We start from the raw sequence: 18,523 nt of genomic DNA, 5'->3' as shown, positions 1-18,523 counted from the left end.
CAGGTGACGTAAAAAAGGTATATATATGTATATATAGATTCTTCAAAATGAAACACACTGGGCCTTCAAGTGCCGGTTCATTATTACTTCCCAGTGGTGTTCCTTATGGTGTCAAATCTGAACAATTAAACATAAAGGAGTAATGGCATGGGACCAATATGTACATGGAGTCTGGTGGTTGACAAAAGAGCAGACGGCATCAGATCCCCATCAAAAAGGGTCGTCTGGCGGCAAGGACAGCGGTGGAAATATTCTATAGCGTACGTGGTGGTTGAAAATATATTTTTTCTGCTGCTCTGGATCATCTTATTTTTTGTCACTGGGTGCGTTTTCTAACGCTCCCTCTGCCCTTTAATAATTCTAATAATAAAACTTAACGTTGGAGTTAGTTGCCACGTTCGCGGCAGCAAAAGTTTGTTGCGCACCTACGTTTTCAATGAGACAGGGATACCCTTGTCATCTCTCTGGCGCTCACAAAGACAGTAATTACACAGAAGGTCATTCAATTACAGGAGGCCGTGCACCTACACGCCTCGTCACAACAACAAAAAAAGAATCGTGGATAATTAAATGATTTCAAACTCGAGGCCACAGCACCGAGACACAGAGGTGGCTCCAGGTGGGAGCCAACCTTCAGCTGGATACTCTGATCAGCACCTAAGAGACACAACACACACACACACACACACACGAAAAAAGCAATTAGTAGACTTTTCAAACTTTCAGAAAAAAATGTGCCGTTCATTTTATACCAGCGACATCATCTAGAAAGCTGTTGGCGCTGCAGTTGGATGAATACGATCACGCTCATCGTAGATTACACAACTACTCAAACAGGAATTTAAAACAGTCCTAAAAAACTTGATTGTCCAGTCAAATGTCTGAGCGGACTACTTGTTCTGGGTCCTTTTTGGTTGTTCATGTGCTTTTATTTTGACATGCGCTATGAAACAGGGACAGGAAGTTAGCAACATGTGCTAGTTTTAAAGAGATGGTCTCTGAAAATCATCCGCTGCCATCCATCGTGCGTTTACGCCTCTGAAAGTGTAGTCTGTAAGTATTTGTTTAAGCATAGACTACAGAATAGTATTTTAGTGATATCGAAGTATATTTGTAAGGGTAATTGTGTATCTGTAGCTAGTTGTCGTTATGCTATAAATTTGACTGCTACAGAAGCGTAAGAGCTAAATAAAGTTCAATCTGTACGGTCTAATTCATAAACATCTTGCTCATTGTGTTCTTCTGTTTGTTTTTATTCTCATTTGAAGCGTGTGCGTCGGTGCTGCACAATAAAGCAGCTCGGAGGCTACTTCCTGACTCCCGTATTCATTTAAATGGAGTTTGGCTTCCTGCTGAATTGTGTACCAAGTTACACACACAAGGAGAGCAGCACACAACTCTACAGGTCTTTCAGGTGCTTGTAAAACATTTTCTTTACTCGTAGATATTATTTTGTATGCTAAGTCCGGCCGCTACTCTTGTCGAGGAGCCCACACTGTCACTAACTGCACTTCCTGAACAAATATTAGCTCATTAAAAAAAAGAAGCGATTCCAGAGAAAAAGCAGACAGAAAGTGTCTAGACGTGTGTGCGTTTGAAAGATGTTTCCAGGATGTCAAACATCACCTGGTGATCGAGACAATGAACAGAAGGATCAACACATTTCCTGTGAAGCCGGGTCGGCCTTCATTCACTGTTGCAACCATTGAAAAACAAAAGCAACGCGCGTGTTCACTCATTTATCCATTCTCACTCGGCACTTAGCTCAGAAGGCCATGTTGTTATGAAAATACTTGAGAAATGAAAAATGTAACTCATTTGTCAAAGTCAAAGTCGGTTTTATTGTCAATTTTTCATCTGTGCAAACATACAGAAGATTGAAAGTATGTTTATCTTTTGTCCAACATGAAGTGAATAATAATAAAGTGCAAAATTCACTACGTTTAAGTAGTACTTTCATACAAATTATTTATTCCATCTGTATATTTAATATTCTTTTTTTTATTGTTAATATTCTTTTCTTATTTACTTGTGAGCAGTGCTGCTGTAATCCTGTAATTTCCCCACTGGTGGACTAATAAAGGATTATCTTTAGCAGTGGGAATCACCAGAGGTCCCACTAAACGATATTGTCACAATACTTAACTCCCGATACGATATTATCACGATACTGCGATACATTGAGTATCGCGATTTATTAACTTTTTTTCAACCGCAATTTGTCCCCAAAGGAAAACTTTGTCAACAAAAAATAAATTCATTTTATTATTCTCGGACCAAAAACTTTTTCGAATTGATTAAATAAAAGATCAATACTTGGCTTCAATGTATCGATACAATATCGGCACGCAAAATATCGCGATACTATACTGTATTGATTTTTTCCTGCACCCCTTATTATCTTATCTTAAAACAGTTTAAAAGTAAAAAAAAATACATATAAACAACATAAATTAGGAAACTATGAAAGACTTTGCTTGCTTACTTCTGGCTTTCACTCCGCCACGGGCTGCAGGGCCGAGGACGCTCGCCGCCCGCCGTCCGGCGGTCTTTGATTACACTCGAGTTAAGTTGCAGGTTTTGACATCGTCACACTTTGACCTCAAAGCTCACACGAAGAGATAGATGATTTAATCCTCGCTCTGTCTCCAATCTCAAAGACGCGAGCATAAACATCGACTGATGCACTCGCACACGTCAAAATCTCACATATACCACTTCTTCGCGCGCGCGGGACAAGGTTAAGTCCGTTAGCATTGTCGCGCGCATCTTTTCGAGTCCTGCTTCGCATTGACGCCGCGAAGCGAAGCGCTACCCAAGAGAAACCTCCTCCTTCACCCTTGTGGAGATTTCACATGCTTTCACTGGTCAGAGGTATTCAAATCCTCTCCGCGTGGTGGAAAATGGGAGAGCGGCTGGGTAAACAACTGTGACACCGAGGTTATCAGACTCAATTAAGCCTCCGCCGGCGAGAGAGAAGCAGATCTTTTGTCATGCGAAGGCAGAGGGGCCGAGGGCGAGGCGGCGTCTCCTGTCGAGTGGCTGCTGTTAACTCCCAGGGCAAACACAATTGACACCGTGTGCCAGCTATAACAGCTGTAGTGCGTCGGAGTGAGCCTGAGAGCACATATATGTGTGTGTGTGTGTGTGTGTGTGTGTGTGCCAGGGGTTTGCGTCATCGGGGTATAAGAAGAAACACTGGCGCCAACTGACTGTTTCACAGGATTAAAGGAAAAATCCTCCTCTTACGCTGCTGGCTCTCATCAATTTTTCATTTTATTTGCAGCAAAGAAATGCCGCGTGGGGCCCAGGAATTAAGTTGTGTTTACTTTGCTTTTATGTGATGGCTGCGTTGCGCCACAATTTAATAATAAGTGTTTTTTTTTTCCTTGATTTAAACTCACAATGATGGAGGAAGTACAATACTCCATAACAAGTAAGCTCTGCGTTTAAAATGCAGCGCAGACAAAGAGCAGACTAACAAAACATTAAGTACACATAGAGGAATAAGAAGTATTACATGGAAATATGTTAAATACCTCATAATTGTAGTTAAATACAGTAGTTTACTAAACTGCTTTTCACCCAGATGGAATAAAGAACGTGTATAAAAGTACTTAAATGTAGTGGATATTGCACCAGTATAAAAGTATTTAAACATACTTAACTATAACAAAACAGATTAAAAATTAGCAGTAAAAAAGAATATTAATATCCAGATGTAATAAAGAATGTGTATAAAAGTTCCTAAACATACTTAAACGTAGTTTATTCATTTATTGCCATAACATTGTCGCAAAAACACATCGGGCCTCATGAAAGAGCATTTTTGTATTCGTATCTTAACTTTAAAGTACTTTTCGTGTGTACCAGGTCAGATTCAGCAAACGCTCCTGACTTCCTGTAACCAGCGTAAACATGATGGCACCTGTGTGAAAATGAGCATAAGCATAATGAATCCCCCCTCATGATACCATATAAGGGCAACGCTTCCTGCCCCACATGTCCTCTCCTGCATTTGGGAATCCTTAACGGGAAATCTGTAGTTTTTAGCATCAGCAGCAGAATTCAGTCATTTGGCCGTGTGAGATGTTCATAATGATATTGCAGTTTTATTCAATACCAAGAGCCATTTTAAATGAATGGTGACATTGTTAGGCTTCATCAATACATTCAGAATGAAATTAGCATCACTTTGCAGGGTTTTCAAACCCAAAAAAATCACCTCAAAGTTATGAAACACATTCCATAAGTGAGAAAGTCATTTGGTGTACGTGAATGCAGATTTGCTGCGTGGTGCCGCGGTCGGCCTCCTCGGGCTCCTCCTGCTGCACCCATGCAGACATGATGCTCCCCCATATGGCAGACAGCGTCTCCTGCTGAGCGACTCCTTCGCTCCTATTAACACACACCGTGTAATAAAGGGCTGGATTGAATTAATCAGCTTGAAGACATTAATCAGACATTAATGAAGTATTGACCTCTGCACCGCGCGGCTGTTCGCTGCCTGTTTAGGTTTAGACTCGCATCGACCCGCCGCTTAGTGATCCCGGAAGGGTTTCCTCGTCGTCTTTACCCGCTTTTCACTAAATCTGAAGCTGCTGCGTTTCATCTAAAACGAACGTTTTCTGTCGGTGGGGGCTGAACCTCCGGGTGATTGGCAGGTGGCAGTCAGGTGACTCGGAACAGGTGTACAAGTCCGATAGCGTCCGGTGGACACGGGGAGACGAACGGCAACGACCAGGGGAAGTGGAAACCGTGGCAAAAGAGGAGGGGCTGGAAAGGAAGCGTGTGGAAAAAGACGATTAATTCAGTATTTCGCTTCCGACATTAATGATTTATTAGCGATTAGCTGTCACAAAATGTCTTTGCATCCATGTTAATGACATCAGCTACTATTTAAGTCCTTCACATGTAAAACAAATTCTGTAGAATCTGGAAGAATAAAAGGCAAACCCCGCCCTAATTATCTTGTAAATAAACATATTAATGGCGGCCAGTATTTAAAAACCGTCGGAGGAAAAGCTACACCGACGTCTTCGATTGTCCAGCTCTTGATTAGTGAATAATGGGACGACGCTGCCCCAACACCTGTAATTACGTTAATTTTACTCAACTCCACACAAACTAATCAATGAGCGGCGGCAAGAAAAGAAGGGAGACGCCAGAGTGAAGATCAGGAAGGAGGTAAATTATACACCATTAGACAAATGTGGCTTTTGTCTCTGCGGCGATGTGAAAAGGCAGCGCAGGGTACTAATCATCTCCCGTCATTCAGCCGATCCACTCGTGATAATCACGTATTGTTAGCGGTGTCGGAGGGTCAGCTCTCCTCCACTTCAATCAGCTCTCGGAGATTCCTTAAAAGCGCAGGACGTAAAGAGGAACGACGGCGTCGGGTCCGCTCCGCTGGGGAAATAATCAGGAAAAGTTCTTCAATCCGCTCAATGAACTTTTCATTGAATTGGATTAAGTTTGACTTTATAGGGTCGGGCTACATGACGAGTTGTGTGTTCACATTTCTAAAGAGAAAAACACTAAACACCAAAGTGTCCATGTGGATTTCATGAAAGCTCTGAGGCCCGTAAATTAACTCCCGAATGATGTAAACTGTCACTATGCAATATTTACTATAAAAAGATGTTAAGTAAGGCCACACGGGAGAGATGAGCGCATGGAAATCATGAGCCTGCATGACTCCGATTTAGAGTATTATTTCATACCAACTGCACTCGGGCCAAATGAGCTCCAGATTACAATAATACCACTGGCGAGCAATTAGGTCCATATAAACACTGCATGCAGAGGGGCTGGCATCAGAGTGAGACACACACACACACACACACACACACACACAGAGGTTGATATGGTGCTGAGGCAGCCTTCACCGTGTCCTGCCCCGTATCCATCAGCAGCAGATGAAGGCTAACCTGACAAACACCCAACAACACCGGCAGCAGCAGCAGCAGCTGCCCGGGCAAGGATAATTAATACAGCCAGCAATTTGGCAGAGCTATAAACGTCCCGACGCTGAGACATGAAAGGCTGACGGGTGGAGAGAGACTACCACCAACAGAGAGGGACTTTTACAAATGATATTGTTTTGTCCTCACAAAAGAAGCCCGCGACAACATAAACACCTTTTACTGCGTCGCCGGGAGGAAATGTGATGGAGGAAGAGTTGATCTCCTGCATTGCTTCTATAGTTTACATTAAATGATGGTAATATCACCTAAATACAGGTAAAAACATATTAATCAACACATAATAAGCGTCAATACGGTATATACTTAAAGTAAAAGTACTCACTGGGCAGAACATTTAATATTCCTGGATTCTAAATACTGACACGTTAGGTAAACGCATTTAAAATAAAAAGTTTTCATACTCTGCCTCGTAATAATACATCATATTTCATCATTATATTCAAATTTTGCAATAATAATCATAAACGGCAAATGAAGTAATGCCTTAAAATATCCATAGAGGCTCTGGAATATAAGTACAGAGTAGCATGAAATAGAAGTACTCAAGTGAAGTACACATAATGTATTTACTTTAGCACAGTACTTGAGTAAATAGCTCCTTCCCACTGTAACTAGCACGCTAATACGAATCAATTAGTATCAATCAATTAGCATGTTGACATGCAGTGCGCTTGTTAGCATGTTAGCACTCCAGTGGTGAGCATGTGCCGTTGCTAACGTAGCGTGTTAGCGCGTGAGTGGGTCTAAATTCATAATTGATATTCAAAGGAGCGCCGCGGCGGCACGGAGACGTAGCGCGCGCGGCATTAAAGAACCCGTATGCGTCCGCACCGAGAGGCTGGTCCAGATCTCCTCCCGCTCATCTGTGGCCTATGTTAATATGATTAGACTGGATTATGGTAATGTGCAGAGAGGGGATGGGAGGGAGAGGGGGAGGGGTGGAGGGGGGTCTGGTGGGTGCGGGTCGACGCTTAGCTGCTCTCGTTTCGGGGAATAGTTAATTGGTTGGGTTGCTTTGATGTTGTAGCGAGGGAGGGAGGGGGGGGGGGGTTGGTGGGAGAGCCCCCCCCCCCCCCCCCCCCCCCTCCCGCGACTCAAGCCCATTTTATTTTTGGCCTACGAAGGATCTGATGTGCTGGTGTTGGGAGGAGGAATGAAACCCGATGAGACCGGCGAGAAAGGATGCAGACCAGGAGCCAAAGATGTTGTGAATATACAGATATATATATATATATATATATAGATGAGGATATAGATGAGGATGAATGAGGAGAAGCACAAGGCACGTTTCCTTTCATTTTCTCCCGCTGAGTGAAGCATGTCGAGTCATCTCTTGATCTGCTTAAGGTCCTTTTAAATGTCGTAGCTACAGTAAAATGTAAGTTATAATTGATCGGCACTGGAGCGCATCGTCTCTGCTCTTCAGACATATGAACCCCGTCAGGTGTGTTCTTGTTTTGGGCAGTGAGAAGAAGACCTCCAGCTCATCCCCTGCAGGTAAGCTAACAGCGTGGAGCAGGTGATGTAAACAGCAGCCTTCCACAACCGAACCACCGTCTGAGCTGCCGTTCTTACGCCGTCATTTTCAAATCGTTTGGGATAAACAGCTCACAGCTGGAGAGGTCAACTGTGTGCGAAAAGTTTTACATCTAACGGTTTTGATTTACGGGGTCGCAGCGGGGGAAGAGCTGCCGCTGCCGCCGCCTTTATATTCATCCGTGGGTCAAGACTTTTAAGCATGTTGCTCTCGTGGCCTCGGCACAATGAGGACCAGCAGGTGTTCTGCCTGTAGAGGTGCAGCACCTGCAGCGGTCGCGGCCCGCGCACACGAGAATACATTTATATACTTTTTGTAGACATATGGCTCTCATAAGTAGGCCGTGTCTGCGCGCAGCAGCTGCGTCCGCCCCAAACTACGACCGCCGTCATCAATATTTACACGGCGTGCAAAAATGTTGCTGATTTCAAAGAAGCAACACGGTCACGATAACTTTATATTACGCTTTGCAGTTTGCAGAGAAAAGCTGGAACGCACGTTTGTGTGTTGGAGTTGGACTTGGAAGACATTTGAAATAATTAAAAAACATATCTGGAAGTGGGAATGAACTTTTTTGACTTGATTGACAAAATGTTGCATGGTTGTTTTGGTTTATTATTATTATTATTATTATTATTATTATTATTATTATATCTTTTCTTTATCTTGCTTTATTTTGTGTGTGTTTTCTTTTTCTGTGGCCCTTTTGGCCAGATGCATGGTTTGTTTTTTTGTATTTTTCTTACCATTTGAGTGATGTATTTTGTCTGTAGGAGAAATAACTAAATAAAACATCAAGTGTAAAAAAAAAAGAAGAATTAAAAACCAAGACCGATAAGTAAAAATCTTGCAATTTTATTTGCATATAAAGGCAGCTAAATATATCACAATGAACTGAAAAGAGAGAACTAACATTTCCATGAAGAGGGATACAATCAGAGAAAGAGCGAGAGAGGAACAGAGCACGGAAAGAGCATTTACAGCGGCGAAGTTGAGACAACTATTGGCAACGTTTTTTTTTTTTGTGCTAGCAAGATTGCATTTACACACAGTGCAAAATTAGAAAAAAAAGCAATAAAACACAAATACTATCAGAGTTACACTTTTAAAGGACAACTTTACCAGGTTGAGGCAGCGCTGGGTGCAACCAGCTCCTGTTGGATTGTGACAAGTTTTTCCTCTCTCATCCGATACAAAAAAACATGAAAGAAACGTATGAGGAGCTTCTGATGGGAGCGTTAATAAAGAAACATGTCAATCATACAGGCGCATACAGGAAAAAGAAAATGCACCAGATTCTTTTTTTTTTTGTCTTCGTCAAACACGACTTTTAGTACAGATGTTTTACAACATGAATATATAATATATATATATTTTTTTATACATACATTTTCCAAATTAGGTCGTAAATCCGTAGGGGATGTTAAAAAGTTAATTTTTCGGGCTGTAATTTGATAGCTTTCTGTCCCGGCGTTAGTCAGGTGTTGTTTTGCGGGGTAATAAATAAGGACTTTTTTCTCTGAGCTCGCAGAGAGAGGGGCTCTAGCTGAGAACATTAAAGCTAGTTTAAGGCAGCGTCCCAGTCAGCCGTTAAGAAAAGAGGAACTGACGAGAAAGAAAAAGAGACCTAAACACAAAATATCAGATGGTACAACATAAAACAATGGCATCCATTGTCCGGCCAATGCAAACCAAACACAAAGAAATTGTACAAATTCACAAAGCATCATTTATCTTACAGTTCTGACCAATATTTATCAAGAGCAAGATTGTTTAACCACAAAATCCCTCTGAAAAAGGAGAATACCGGCGTCACAACGGGGTTTTTGAAGCAAACGTGACGTTCTGAAGTACGGAAGGTCGGACGAGACGAGAGCGTAAATATTCCTCATGTTTTCATTTATTGCGATCACGAAATTGCAATTTTTAATTTAAAAAACGAATGAACAGGTTACGTCATGTTACATTTTCCTGAAACCGAACTAACAGATTGATTTGTGATAAAAGAAAAATAATTAAAAAAACCTGCATTATGGAAACTTATTTTGGAGGGGATTACTTCCTGGTTGAGGTTTCCATTTCTTCCCGTAGACATCGAGTTGACTGGATGTAAAAATGCTGAAAATTGGACAAACTTTTCTTTATGGAAGATACTGCTTCGGAGTGAACGAGACTGTGTCGAGGAAAACTAAAATTTGAGCGGGAAACGCAGCGTTGTGAGCACAACTAGAACCAAATTCAATAAAAAACACCGGTATTCTCCTTTCACCCTCCCCCCCCACCCCTTCGTCTCCAAATCTTCCCAATCTCAACGACAGCTCAGAGAAGACCAAAAGTTTGCAAAGAAACACTTAGAACTTTTATTTTTTTTGTCCTTTTTTTTCCTTTTTTTACTCGACATATTTATAGAAAAGAAAAAGTAGTTTTTTATGGTTCCTCCCCTCCTCCTCCCCTCCCTCCCTCCCCCCTCCCCTGGCCTCTGGTCTCAGGAGCTGGAGGGGTTGGGCAGGTCGAACACGATGGGGGGGTTGGTGGGCTGGAAGCTGACGGTGCAGGTCGACGCGTTGATGAACGACGTGTAGCCGTCCGTCATGATCCCGTAGCCTGAGGAAGAGGAGGAGCAAACGTCAGCGACAGGGAAACTATTCGTTCACTTCAAACTTTCTAGGTGTGGAGCTCAGACCCTTCTGACCTCTGACCCCCCCCCCCCTGCCCCCTTTCCCCGCCCTCAGTACCTTCGTGAATGCCTCCGAAGGCGTGGAGTTTGGGCCGCACCCTCTTCTGCACCGTGTTGAGCAGCTCCACGCAGCCGACCCGCTGCAGCTCCTTCGGTACCCAGTCTCTGAAACCTACACAGACGAACACATGGCTCGTTTAAAAAAAAGAAAGAAATAAAGCCCAGACCACCCAGACCCGCTGCGGTTTGTACATTTCATGAAGTTCCTCCATCACGCCTGAGCAACAGCGGCGATGGATGAACAGAACTGCAATGAATGAGCGTCAGAATGAAGCGGCGGCAGTGAGCGGCAGCACCTGCAATAAAAGGTGTCTGAAATGCACTTTTGACGCCTTCGTCGGCAATTCAGATTCAAAATTCCTGTTTGAAAGTATTCATCTTGAAGTCAAGGTTTTGATTCCTGTCATTTGGTTTTTCGTTCATGCTGCCATACATTAGTCCAAGATGCTGAAGTAGTTTTCCTGATCCGACCACTTCCACACAGGGTTAGTCCTGTAAAGTGGCAACAATAATTAAATATACACGTTTATACACACGAGTTAGTGTTCGACCGAACGACTGAGAAGATCTTTTGTCCCGGCAGCAGTTAGATTTTGTAATGAACACCTTTAGTTGTGGTTTTTAGATTTAAATTCAGCATCTTTCTACGTCGGTTATGTGTCTTGTTTCATGGCATTTTTTGGCGTTTGTTCTCGTAATGTGTTTGTTGTCTGTCATGCACTGTGGACCTTGTCTGTTGTCGTCTGTATGAGTCTGTTGTTGTCTATGGTGACATATGAGTTTCACCACTGGGGATTAATAAAGTTTTCTTTCTATTCATCCATCCATCCATCAAGGACCAGCATTCCCTCTCCATCACACAAGATCAGGGATAACAATTGGTTAAAAAAAAAAAAAGTCTCCAAAACGTGTAGTTCTTACATGTTAGCACCTTTTTCTAGATAAAAACCAGCTCACTTTCATAATGTGAAAACCTCACAGTCTTCTCTTCAGAAGTGAACAGCAATCTAAACATATTCTGGGTGATGAACATTTCTTCCACAGTTGTTTAACCCTACTTTCCATTTTTTGAGAGCCACCCTACAGTTTCAACCTCCTCTCCTCTCCTCTCCTCTCTTCTCTTCTCCTCTCCTCTCCTCTCTTCTCCTCTCTCTACAATCGTTTGCAGCGTCTGTCACACTGGTGCAAAATCGAGTTTCCATGCAATCAACTGGCCTCAGCGGCGGCAGCAGCAGCAGCGGTAGCAGCAGCGGCGGCAGTGGCAGCAGCAACAGCAGCGCTCCGTAGGCGAGAGGAAAGGAAATCACTCAATAAAACCAGATGGAGGGCGCAAAAGGGAAAAAAAAACAACTGGGGGAAAAAAACAACTCGAAGGAAAACTGAATCACTCCGTAGTGAAAACCAAACAATATGTATTTTATTTTTTCAGGCAGTCAAACACAAATATTGAATCAGACTGTGTTGGAGGGGAGTTTCTCTACAGATACTGGTGGAGTTACACACACACTCGCACACACACACACACACACACACACACACACACCGCCTGCTGCGCCGCCTCCTGTGACTCGCTAACAGATTCCCGCATAACGAGGGACAACCTCATTAGATATGGTGATGAGGGCCCGGGCTGTGATTGGTTAATTGGACTCACCGAGCGGCGGTCCGTGGGTCATCAGGATGTCGATGCCTTCGGGGACGAGGTTCCATTTATCCAGCAGAGACTGACCCCGAGGCAGGTTGAACCCCCAGCCGTTAAACCACGGGGTCCTGCGGAGACGAGAGAGGGAGAGAGGGCGAGAGAGGGAGAGAGAGAGAGAGAGAGAGAGAGAGAGAGAGAGAGGCCGCATTAATGTCGTGATTACGTCGTGAAGCTAAATTGATTTTCTGGAAGCAAAATGCATCACTGAGTTCATGCAGCTTTTCTTCAGCAGGACATTTCTTATGAAAAAAGCTGCAGAGATGCTTTTACTGCTTTTTTTTTATCCGGCTTCTGTTTGCTGTAAAAACTGTTCATTAAGAGAATTTAAATATTTAGATGATGATGCGTGTTCAGGAAGCAACAAGGCTGCTGCTCTGCCAGGTGTTTGTGTCCCAAACCCACACAGAGGGAAAAACAGAATTACAGGTTATATTTATGCTTTATTACCTCAAATGAGAGGTAACACAAACGTTAACAATTCAAACTTTGCTGTTGAACGTTTGAGGTTTATGTTGCGAGGCCGCTGCAGGAAGTCGGCTTGTGTAGCCGTGACGGATCACAGGAGAAAAAAACAGATCAGAATATATAAATACTTTTGGATTGATCCGGTTTATTGATCCCAGCATGCTCGTGTGTAAAGTCCCGCTCACTGCCTATAATTTGTGGCCATTTTGTGTGTGACATTTGAGTCCGTAGATGTGTGTTTCCATGTGGGTCTCTCTCTCTCTCTCTCGCTCCAGCTTTTATTTGACAGTCATTTTGCATATGGTTGTTTTTCTTAAAGCAATACCGTCAGTAGGAGGATGTCAATACTGTGTTTCTGTAATTGATCGTGCAGCACAGAGAGCTGGATGCTGAAATGACAATCACAAACAAACATTCTGTTCTTGAGCAATAGGATGTAATCAACACAATTTTATATCCATGGAACCTAAAAACACTGATAATGCATGCAGGATGCATGTAAAGAAAATGTATAAAAGCACATGCATTTGCAGTCCGCCGCTGTACTCTTGCAGGTTACCCGCAGCATGTGGTGAACACGAACGAAACGAGCACCTGCGATTGGTCGGACCGCTGACCCGTGAACAGGAAGGCCGCTTCGAAATCAAAAGAGTCACCATCGAGTCTAACGACTGCCTTCCAGAGGCCTTCGAAAACTAATTAAAATAAGTAAATTTCCAAGCAGCGGGGAGCCAACATCACGTTGTCCCCCCCCCCCCCCCTCAGCCCCTCTGCTACACGGGCTGCAGATTGATTGACAGCAGCCGGTGCCACCTCCGGCAGCCTGGATGGGAGTCTGCAGCTTCAGGGTGACAGGCAGCATCTCAGCCTTCCCCCGGCAGACACAAAGAAAAAGCAGGGAGAAGGGATGGATGGATGGATGAAGGGAAGGGGGGGGAAACAGATGAAGAAATAAAGCGAACCGTGCAGAGAGGTTAGCCGTGGCAGCGCGGGCGGGGGGGAAAAACCCGAGAGGAGAAAAAAGAAATGGAGTCGAGGCCGGTTGATAAATTGAGCCTTCATTTATCACAATAGTTGTAATGGCAGAAGAAGGCTGACAACAGAGGGAAAGGAAGACAGATCATCGCACATAATACTTCAGTATACAAGATGACTTACTGCGAAAAAGGAACATCTTTTTAAAAACTTTCATTTGGACTTTTTTTTGGCGGCACAGAGCAGCAGAAGAGTCGCTGATGAAAAGGTGATTTTGGGCCGGGTTCGCTCTCTCGTTACTTTGAGACGGCAAGAGTCCAGTTAAGCGCACGGTGCCGCGTATTGTATTTGACCGAGGGGGGAAATCAGGTTTCCTCGAACATCAATAGGCTTCGTTACAGTGAGGGATGGAAGCTCCAGCGCTAATCAATACTTAGTGTTGCACAGGAGGGCCGAGAGCCGATTAAGAACACCCTACCAAGCGCAAAAAAGAAACGGCGTGCTGAGAGTAATGAGCATTACAATGCTGGTCCGGTTTGGGAGCGCTGCGGCGTGTTTGTGCACTCCGTCAAAGCGGCGGCGGCGGCGGCCGAACGCCGAGGCTCTCTTTGATCCGCTCCGCTCGGTCGCCGCCTCGTTCGCTCGCTCGGTGGAGAGCTGAGAAATGAGGTTAAAAATGAAATGTGAGGAGCGCGCGGAGGGGAGTGAAGGCCACAGACTCCGCTGATTAATTAGAACTAATCACACAAATCGGAGCTAATGGAAGTCTAATGGATTTACTGGGGAGACTCGCCACTTCACGGATAGAAAATGCGGCGGCGGCGGCGGTCGAGAAACTTAAGAAAGCGGTGAATCAGAGCAGGCTCGACCGGGTCGGTCGGCTGCACACAGAAAGCGCCGGGCAGGGGGAGGGAGGGGGGGAGGATTCGTCTGCTTCTGGTTTTTGACTAATGGCAACGAGGCAAAACTTTGAAAAATGGCCAAACGCATTTATTTCCCCCAACGATTCAGAAAAATAAATCGTGGTTTCAGGCAGCGAAAAAACAAATAAATAGCCGGGGTTGGCTGATTATCGCTCCGTGTTTCACACGTTTTCTCCCGCATAAACACATTCATCTGGAGGATGAAACGCCCCCACCTCTCGACATGAGCCGTGGATCCGCAGCCAACCAAAAGGTCCTGACTGAATGCAGAGCGAGGCGCTGCGGCTCGACGCCACAATGGCCCCATTGTCGGCTGTCTGCCCGTGAAATATACCTTCCATGCAAGTGCATTTGTTAACCTCCGCCAAGATTAATGACGATCCCGGTCACATAAAGGAGACACTGTTTCCTGTGTGGCACAGGTTTTATTATACTGTACCGCTGTGTGCGTGTCTGTGTGTGCGTGTCTGTGTGTGTGTGTGTGTGTGTGTGTGTCTAAAGTGCACGTCCACCAGCATCTGAGTAGGATGAGTGTTGATCAGTCTGTTCTCAGAGTATGTATGAATGCATGTATGTATAGAAACCAGCGTGTGTGTGTGTGTGTGTGTGTGTGTGTGTGTGTGTGTGCCTACAGTGCACGTCCACCAGCATCTGAGTAGGATGTGAGTGTTGATCAGTCTGTTCTCAGAGTATGAATGTATGTATGTATGTAAACCAGCGTGTGTGTGTGTGTGTGTGTGTATGTGTGTGTGTGTGTGTGTTTGTGTGTTGTAATCAGACTACATTCGGAGCACAGTCTCGCCTTGACACTCGCCATCTGGAGAGCGTCGTCGTGGCAACAAAGGAGAAGCGTCTGGAGGCGGGCGCAGCGGGAAGTAAAACACCGTCGGGGGAAAACAGAAGTAAGAGAAACGGAGAGCAGACAGAAAGGACGAAGGAGGCGACGGCCGGAGAGAGCGAAAATAGAAAATAGAAAGGTTGAAAAGTAAAAAAACAAGGCGAGACGAGGAACGACGAGGGCGTCGCGCGGTCGCGGTGCGATTGGGGCGATGGCATCGACGTTTAAAAACACGTCGTCGAAAACCTGAACGAAACACGAGAAACACTCAAAATCCAGCGGCGAGGCCCAAAACTAGACGAAGCCGGGCATCAAAAGGACAAACAGACGGGTCCATTTAACAACCCGCCCCTCCTCTTCCTCCCCTCATACACAAAACAAAGAAAGGAATTAAACTGTGGAAACAGGTTAAACAAATCTGCAGCGCGGGCCGCCCCGCCGAGGTGAAGCAGACTGAAGCCTTTTAGCCCTCGTGTGCAGAACGTCGATATTCAATTAGGCCGGCTGACATCATTAGGACGCCGGCGTCTCTCTGGGCGTGACACCGCTTCTTAACCCCTCTCCCCCCCAAGAACTACCCTCTCTGGGTCCCTAGACACGCAGCTATGATACCCCCCTAATACCACACACACACACACACACACACACACACACACACACGCACACAAACACACACACACACACACACACACGCAGGATCATTTGAACGATCGTCTTCCGGCCGACTGCATCAGCGGTTTCTCTGACGTTTGTGTGTCACGGACCCTGAAATCCTCTTGGAGCCTCCTGGAAAGGGGCAGCGGGGTAATTAAATATATGTGTTGTTGTCGTGTTGAGCATTGTAATTGCACCGATATGACGATAAACACGTTATTGCTTTACCAGGTGAAGCCCACTTTATGGAGCAAACCGATGAATCAATGAAACCATAAAATAATCTGCAGGTTCATCGATTACTTATTGGCTGACTTACTGTTGATTCTCTTCATATTGATCATACACACATAAGCAGAAAGTTTTTTAATGATTTAAACTGTTTACAGGAGCGCAAAGTCCTTCACAGACCCTGCCTTTGAATTGGACTCCAGATTGATGCATTTAACCTTAAAAAAAAGGAAAACATTTCTCATTTATCTTTGTCATTGTCTGGCGGAGACGTCTTTATTCATAATGCACGAAAAGAATTATCGCATTGTCATTTTTTTTTGCCTATTTCGTGACTAAACAAGTGATGTTCATGTCATATTTTGTCATATATGTCACGTTTTGGGGCAAGTCTAGACTGCCATTCATGAGCTGCTCGCCTCAGTTTCATCTCCTCTTGGATATTTCCTGATAAATTAAACAACAGTAGTGATCATTGGTTTTTGTTTGAGGCCTCTCGGGGCTCCAGACTTCTGTTCTCTCCTCCTAACCCGCCGTTTGTTCACCGACTTGTATTCCTCTCTTTTTGCTCAACAAGCTCAGGTCAACACCTCTCCTTTACCTTGTTTCTGCACCTGAACACACAAACACAGACACACACACACACACACACAGGTACCTTCATTTACCCCGCGCAGAGCACACTGTTTACCAAACAGACTCTCGGCCTCCTCCGGTTGCGCCTCACTCAACGGACACCTGATGCCCCCGCAGTGCAGACGACAAACACTCAAGCTGGACAGATGAGGCGCGTACTGTCCGTGTGTGTAACGTCATCACCTGTTGAAGACCCCGACTGGATTACGTGGGAGGAAGAGTTCCCCGTCACGCGTCGTCACAAGCTTTAAAGTCTAATAACGTCCTCCAAAAAACGTCCCGACATGTCCGACTGCACCCGCTGCCCGTGTTAAAGACTGAATATGTTGAAGATCAAGTTACTTCATGTTCACCAAGGTCAAGATCAACAGCCTTTAAAGTCTTTCCAGTTGGTGCTGAGGATATGAGATACGATCATCTGCCCACTGGATCCAACAATTTCCTGTGTACAAGTAAAAATAAATAAAAAAAATGAAGGATTCGTCTTGTAGGAAGTTAATAACGAGAGATTTCAAGGGAATCCTTCAGCTTCTTCTGAACTTTCCAAATGTCATCGAATCAAACTCATCAAGTGTTCATGGTGAATCCAGATCTTTTTTTTTTTCTCCATTGGATCCGGCAACATTTTTGGCCGCTCGTCTAAAAAAATAAATCTCAAGAGTGCATCATCGTTATCCTTCTTCGTGTTTTGCATTCAGAGGCTTTGGATCTTTTTCTGAGCTAATACACCAAATTCTCCAAAATTCATGAGGAGGAAAAAAAAAAAAAAAAAGGCTTTGATCGTCTGAGCGCTCGTGGTCCTGCTCTGCTGGACGAAGATCTGAGCGATGAAGACGCCGAACGAATTGTTATTATCGAGTGGAACGATGTCCAGATCCACAACATCTATTTGGTTTGGCTTTAATTATAAAATAAATAAGTGAAAGATGGCTACTCCTCACACAAGAGGAATCCACTTGTTCCTATGAGCTCATTCGGTCTGCAGGAGAATAGTACAATAACACACACGCACGCACGCACGCACGCACGCACGCACGCACGCACGCACGCACGCACGCACGCACGCACGCACGCACGCACGCACGCACGCACGCACGCACGCACGCACGCACGCACGCACGCACGCACGCACGCACGCACGCACGCACGCACGCACGCACGCACGCACGCACGCACGCACGCACGCACACCTGCAGGGCGAGACAGAGCATCGTGTATGTGTTCTTGGTCGTGTTAAGAGTTGAGATTCGATCGAAACATGTCTCAGGTAAAGTATGAGCCTCCACCTATATCCTGCTGCATTCTGGGATATCGGCTGCGGTGCTGGACACACGGGCGGGGCGAACAAGCTGCACCGTGACCAGCACAGAGATAACAGGAGAGAGAGAGAGAGAGAGATGAAAGAGTGTGTGTGTGTGTGTGTGTGTGTGCAGGTCCAGCGATCCATCGTGTCTGACCTCTGAGTCAGAGCGGCCCCAGGGTCAGCGGGGGGAGGGGCCTAATTGATCAACCTGTCAGAACCAATGAGGAGGGCCATGTTAATGGGACTTTTATAAGCCCCGCGGGACGCACCACCTGACACTCAGCGCTGTATGAGTATGTGCAAAGCAGAAAGTACGCCCCGTGTGTGAGTGTGTGTGTGTGTGTGTGTGTGTGTGTGTGTGTGTGTGTGTGTGTAATCCCAGAGCCCAGGTAGCCTTATTAAAAGGAGCCAAGTGGAGACTCTGGGCTGGGTTTTGACAAATGGCCTCTCAACACCAAGGCCACCTTTGCAAACTTTGGGGACGAGGTAGAAGGCGAAGTCGCAAAGGGTGAAGGAGCCGTGTACGCACGGGTGT

At 45.0% G+C, this 18,523-nt stretch overlaps 1 protein-coding gene across 2 annotated transcripts in view; it reads right to left on the bottom strand.

Moving 5' to 3' along the window:
• Positions 1 to 8,363: 8,363 nt before the first annotated feature.
• Positions 8,364 to 18,523, bottom strand: part of mpped2a (metallophosphoesterase domain containing 2a) — a 59,442-nt gene continuing 49,282 nt past the window's right edge. For both annotated transcript variants that reach the window (XM_068571686.1, XM_068571697.1), the window contains exons 5-7: positions 11,916 to 12,031; positions 10,260 to 10,373; positions 8,364 to 10,128 (exon numbers count right to left, since the gene is read on the bottom strand). In XM_068571686.1, coding sequence (XP_068427787.1) covers positions 10,010 to 10,128; positions 10,260 to 10,373; positions 11,916 to 12,031 — 349 coding nt within the window. In that variant the 3' untranslated portion in view covers positions 8,364 to 10,009. The remainder of the gene's footprint in view (positions 10,129 to 10,259; positions 10,374 to 11,915; positions 12,032 to 18,523) is intronic.

Source organism: Clinocottus analis, unplaced genomic scaffold, assembly GCF_023055335.1.
Source record: "Clinocottus analis isolate CAN_PGR_092001 unplaced genomic scaffold, fCliAna1.0.p SCAF_1, whole genome shotgun sequence".
Classification (NCBI taxonomy): Eukaryota; Metazoa; Chordata; class Actinopteri; order Perciformes; family Cottidae; genus Clinocottus; species Clinocottus analis.
This window is presented reverse-complemented; position numbering and strand designations above follow the sequence as displayed.